We start from the raw sequence: 6,000 nt of genomic DNA, 5'->3' as shown, positions 1-6,000 counted from the left end.
CCTCCACACTCACATGCACCCGTCTGCTCTGTGTCCCTCCATAGGCTGTGTGCATCTGAAAACACTTTAAGCCTGTGTAGCCTAGTGCTCCGCCCCCCCCCCCCCCTCCGGCCACTTCCACCACCCCCGCTCGTTTTTTTAAATGAGCGTTTCCCACACGAGCCCAGGCTCTAATCCTGCTGACAAGCATGGAGGGGAGGCTGGGGCAGAGAGAGGGAAGGGGCGGTGGACGTGAAGCCTCTGTAATGGTGGCGGTGGACGGCGGCGGGGGGTGCGGTATATTACCACTCTCTGCCCAGGCCTGTCTGTCCTCTAATCCATGGAGGGAAAAAAAAAACCCCTTACCTTCATCCTTCCTGGAGCATGGCTGGAGGAGCATAGAGCGTGGACACCAAGCAGACAGAACAGACATGAAAGGTATGTGCTCTCGGCAGCCCCCGGTGGTGACTATAGGCATATCATACATTTACTTTAAAGGAGAAAACCTACTAGAATTAGGCAAGTCTCCCTTACCTTATGCAGCTGCAGGGTTTGAATAACAGACCCAATCTTCACCTCTCACGTGGGCTCTGTTAGGGAAAAAACCTTCAGAGACTGGGGACCCCTTGAATAGGGGGATCCGCAGTTCTGGGCCTGTAAAGCACCCTGCCAGGAATACGACTGAAAAAAACCCAAATGCTGGGTCCCAGAGTCCAGCTCTCTAAAAAGAGAAGCGTTACAGGTAAAACCTTGTGTCTTCGGACACAAGGCCCGGGTACCATCCAATTCGACACTTTGAATGGATCCGGTTGCATAGCTGGCCCCAGTAAGGAATATTCCAGCGGAGCTCAGCACAGCACATCTTCACTTGTGACCAACACCTAAGACAAGCAAAAAAACTGAGGTACCTCCAGTAAGGGGAGGGGTTATATGATATGGGGGATTGAACTTCCTGTCTAGGGTGTGCCTGTGTTCAATCACCTAGTGATACCCTATATAACCCACCAGTAATTACTGAGTCTCTGTGTCCTGTGATGTACGAGAAAGAAACAAACCATTTAATCTTGCCTAAGTTCCTAGGCTCCAATATACAGTATTATAATATAATTATATATATATATATATATTTATTCCTGAGAAGCAATACGCCATCAATTTAAATGCAGTTTTACATTTCACGATAACTCAGCCAATGATTGTTAGTGACTTGAAGATAAAAATAATTGTCCTTTGTTTTATCGTTACATTGTCCATACCTTCGATGAACAATTTATTATGCTATAAATCTCACACACACCTAGAACTCAGGAAATAAATTGAGTCAGAGTCGGCACGCCGGAAAGACTGGAGGTGAGTCTTATATTGGCAAATAGTCAGTATTGTTGTCCTGATGAATTGTTTAGACTTCCTGACGTGAGATAATGAGCAATCTTTGTGCTATATCTGGGCCATGTAGATTTATGTGTTGTCTATATGTAATGGATATTACGGTTTGTTTCATGTTTGGGTGGAGACACACAATCTAGGTGGGTCGGGGTGGGTTTTTTTTTTGTATGCTCCTTAATTTACATGTCACGCCGGATCATCTTCAGTGAGATTTGGGTTTCTCAACATTCCCGGAGATCTTGCCAGAAGAAAGATGCCTTGATCCTCGCCCCGGCACCACAGAGGTGCAGGAGGTCCAGGGATGTTTTATACAGAGTTTTGGACTGGGGGGTGGGCAGGGCAGGACCTAGGGTGGTGGGGGGGGGGCCCCTGGGCTTGAGTCACTTTCGGGAACTACCTTCTATACATTACCATATTTATCGGTGTATAACACGCACCCCAAGTTTAGGAGGGAATTTTAAGTAAAAAAAAACTTTTAGGAGAGAAGTTTAAGGAAAAAAAAGTACATTTAAATGCCCATCAATGCAGCCTTATCAGTGTCCATCTGCAGCCATGTCAGTGTCATTTGCAGGCTTGTCATTGCAGTCTTGAAGTTTAAAAATGGCGCTGCCGAGATACAGAGTCCTGTATCCCGGCGGCTCTTGGGCCCTCTCGCAGTCCCGAGCGGAGCCGAGAGTACTCTGCTCGGCTCACAGTCACGCCCAGTCCCTGTGTTATGTCCATCATAGGGCGAGACTGGGCGTAACTGTGAGTGGAGCCTAGACGGGTACACTCGGCTGTGTATCTTTGTGGGGCCCCCAATTGGGTGGGGCCCATGGGCTTGAGCCCAGTCAAGCCCAATGGTAAGTCCTGCCCTGGGGGATGGGATTAAAATCACATATATTTCATTTTAGCTGCAAGGTCTATTACAAAAAAAATCTCACAACATTTGTAATAAAAAACACACACATGGTAAATCTGCGTCCTAATGATACAGAAAGGAAAGTCATACGTTTTAAATGCAGAATTTTAAAACTTGGTTTAATAAACTTTTTTTTTATTGATTACAAGTATATAAAATGTATCATGATAGCCGCATCTATAAGGTTAAGTGCTTGAAACAGCATAAAAAGTTTTGTTTTTTTAAATTTTCTGATTGTAAAACACATCTGACAATCACAATATTTCATGCCAGAAGAAAAATAGCAGAAAGCACAGCTCAAGGTAAAAGCAAAATAAAATCCGTCTGTGTTGGTAAGTGACCGTCCGAAGGGACGACAAACCTGTCCGCCTTTAATAAACTATTAACCAACTTTGGGGGGGGGGGGGGGGGGAAATAAAGCATCACATTTCTGGAACAATCTCCAAAAACATCAGCATCACAAAAAAAACAAAAAAAAAACAAAAAAAAAAATCACATATTACAACCGACATGGCATAACAATTTAAATAATTTTAAATATTTTATTTCTTTTTTTTTCTTTTTTTAACTTAATCTTACTACAAATTATACAATAAATGTCCCCTTCCAAGAAATGTAACAAAATGGGAATGATAGTCAAAGGGATAAAGTGGCACAAATTTACCCAACAAGCGTTGAACTACGGCCGACAAAGAGGTAGATTACTTGTTTAACTGATCGTTTCGGGGGGGGGGGGGGGGGGATTAATAAACTATCTGTGAAGAATAAAAACAAGGATTACTGCTCTTAACTGTAATGAAAAAATAAAAAAGGTCATAAACAACTTTTCTTTTTCCTTTTTAATTTTTCACAGACCAAATCACTTACAGCGAGCGCACAGTACAAATGACAGGTGTGCAATAGACGTCGTCTCTCCATACAAGACTTGCAGGATTTTTGTAAAGACCAATAAGAGGTTTTTTTTTTTTTTTTGTTTTTTTTAGAAAAAAGATCTCGGAGGAAAAATGCAGCTCTGCGAGTATAAAAATGTGACATGGGATTTGATAAAACGACTTATTAATAATAATAATAATAATAATATGACTTAAATACTATTCTGTCTGCTAGTGCTGGGAATTCTTGGCATTGAAAAGCGGCCGTGACGTCAGATTTCGGGGGGCGACGGAACGCGGCAGAGTTTTTGTGTCAGATGCAGCAATATTTGCAAACCCTGAATTGCCAAAGTGTTTTTTTGTTTTGTTTTTCTATAAAAACCTCAGAACACAATGCTGAAGATTAGCCCATATTATAAAATATTCACAACTCCTTTGTTCCAAGTCGATCCGTCACATACAGAACTCCTGAAGACGAGTATCTACGTTCGATGTCCGCAGTCCTATTGGAATGAATGGTTATCGGCAATAAATAATGCGTGTTCTGCGAGGAAGCCGCGCGGGTCGTCGTTTTGTCAGTGTGCAGCCCAAGTTGCATTTTCAGGATTTGGTTGTGTAGCGATTCCTTAGCGTGATCATGCAACAGATATTCCAATGCGTTTCAGGTCCTGGAGGATGCAGATCTAATACAGACTCCTGCAGAGAGAAAAAGGGAAATCATCAGATTATCTAATAAAGAATTATAAATCATTTAATGAGAGCACTTTCACACAGGCGATCAGTCTAGATCCATCACAAAGATCCAGATTGAAGGCCTATGTAAAGTACTGTGCAAAAGTTTTAGGCAGGTGTGAAGAAATGCTGTAAAGCAAAACTGCTTTCAGAAATATATATTTTAATTGTTTTTTTTTTTTTTGTTTACAAACGGTTTTTATTGTTTATTTTTTTTAATGACATGAAGGTTTTTCTTTTGTACACGTTTCATATTCTTCTATGGATTATATTTTGTCACAGTATTTCACTATACATGTCCAGTTCTGGTAATGTTTATGATTTGGACGGGTAACGTCGAGGAGCGTAGACGCAGCGGTCGGGTAATGTCGAGGAGCGTAGACGCAGCGGTCGGGTAATGTCGAGAAGCGTAGACACAGCGGTTGGGTAACGTCGAGGAGCATAGACGCAGCGGTTGGGTAACGTCGAGGAGCGTAGATGCAACGGCTGTGTAACGTCGAGGAGCGTAGACGCAGTGGTTGGATGACATCGAGGAACATAGACACATGGGTCGGGTAATGTCGAGGAGTGTAGACACAGCGGTCGGGTAACGTCGAGGAGTGTAGACACAGCGGTCGGGTAACGTCGAGAAGCGTAGACGCAGCGGTCGGGTAACGTCGAGGAGTGTAGACACAGCGGTCGGGTATCGTCGAGAAGCGTAGACGCAGCGTTTGGGTAACGTCGAGGAGCGTAGATGCAACGGCTGTGTAACGTCGAGGAGCGTAGACGCAGTGGTTGGATGACATCGAGGAGCGTAGACACATGGGTCGGGTAATGTCGAGGAGCGTAGACACAGCGGTCGGGTAACGTCGAGAAGCGTAGACGCAGCAGTTGGGTAATGTCGAGGAGCATAGACGCAGCGGTTGGGTAACGTCGAGGAGCGTAGACGCAGCGGTCGGGTAACGTCGAGGAGCGTAGACGCAGCGGTCGGGTAACGTCGAAGAACATAGACGCAACGGTCAGGTAACATCGAGGAGCGTAGGCGCAGCGGTTGGGTAACATCGAGGAGCATAGATGCAGCGGTTGGGTAACATCGAGGAGCGTAGACACATGGGTCGGGTAATGTCGAGGAGCGTAGACGCATGGGACGGGTAACGTCGAGAAGCGTAGACGCAGCGGTCGGGTAATGTCGAGGAGCGTAGACGCAGCGGTCAGGTAATGTCGAGGAACATAGACGCAGCAGTTGGGTAATGTCAAGGAGCATCGACGCAGCGGTCGGGTAATGTCGAGGAGCGTAGACGCAGCGGTCGGGTAATGTCGAGGAGCGTAGACGCAGCGGTCGGGTAATGTCGAGGAGCGTAGACGCAGCGGTCGGGTAATGTCGAGGAGCGTAGATGCAGTGGCTGGATAACATCGAGGAACGTAGACGCAACGGTCGGGTAATTTCGAGGAGCATAGACGCAGCGGTCGGGTAACGTCGAGGAGCATAGACGCAGCAGTTGGGTAATGTCAAGGAGCATCGACGCAGCGGTCGGGTAATGTCGAGGAGCGTAGACGCAGCGGTCGGGTAATGTCGAGGAGCGTAGACGCAGCGGTCGGGTAATGTCGGGGAGCGTAGATGCAGTGGCTGGATAACATCGAGGAACGTAGACGCAACGGTCGGGTAATGCTGAAGAACGTAGACGCAGCGGTTGGGTAACGCCGAGGAACGTAGACGCAGCGGTTGGGTTACTTCGGGGAACATAGACGCAGTGGTTGGGTAATGTCGAGGAGCGTAGATGCAGCGGTCGAGTAACATCGAGGAGCGTAGACGCAGCGGTTGGGTAACGTCGAGGAGCGTAGATGCAACGGCTGTGTAACGTCGAGGAGCGTAGACGCAGTGGTTGGATGACATCGAGGAGCGTAGACACATGGGTCGGGTAATGTCGAGGAGCGTAGACACATGGGTCGGGTAATGTCGAGGAGCGTAGACACATCGGTTGGGTAATGTCGAGAAGCGTAGACGCAGCAGTTGGGTAATGTCGAGGAGCGTAGACGCAGCGGTTGGGTAACGTCGAGGAGCGTAGACGCAGCGGTCGGGTAACGTCGAGGAGCATAGACGCAGCGGTTGGGTAACGTCGAAGAACATAGACGCAACGGTCAGGTAACATC

At 46.6% G+C, this 6,000-nt stretch overlaps 1 protein-coding gene across 1 annotated transcript in view; it reads right to left on the bottom strand.

Moving 5' to 3' along the window:
- Positions 1-2,357: 2,357 nt before the first annotated feature.
- Positions 2,358-6,000, bottom strand: part of PRDM2 (PR/SET domain 2) — a 40,459-nt gene continuing 36,816 nt past the window's right edge. Inside the window, exon 4 of the mRNA XM_077458383.1 lies at positions 2,358-3,834. Coding sequence (XP_077314509.1) covers positions 3,822-3,834 — 13 coding nt within the window. The 3' untranslated portion in view covers positions 2,358-3,821. The remainder of the gene's footprint in view (positions 3,835-6,000) is intronic.

The sequence above is a fragment of the Lithobates pipiens genome, unplaced genomic scaffold, assembly GCF_037356315.1.
Source record: "Lithobates pipiens isolate NorthernLeopardFrog02 unplaced genomic scaffold, aLitPip1_a1.2 Scaffold_27, whole genome shotgun sequence".
NCBI classification, from domain to species: Eukaryota; Metazoa; Chordata; class Amphibia; order Anura; family Ranidae; genus Lithobates; species Lithobates pipiens.
The sequence above is the reverse complement of the archived record's forward strand: the minus strand, read 5'-3'. Positions and strand labels throughout refer to the sequence as shown.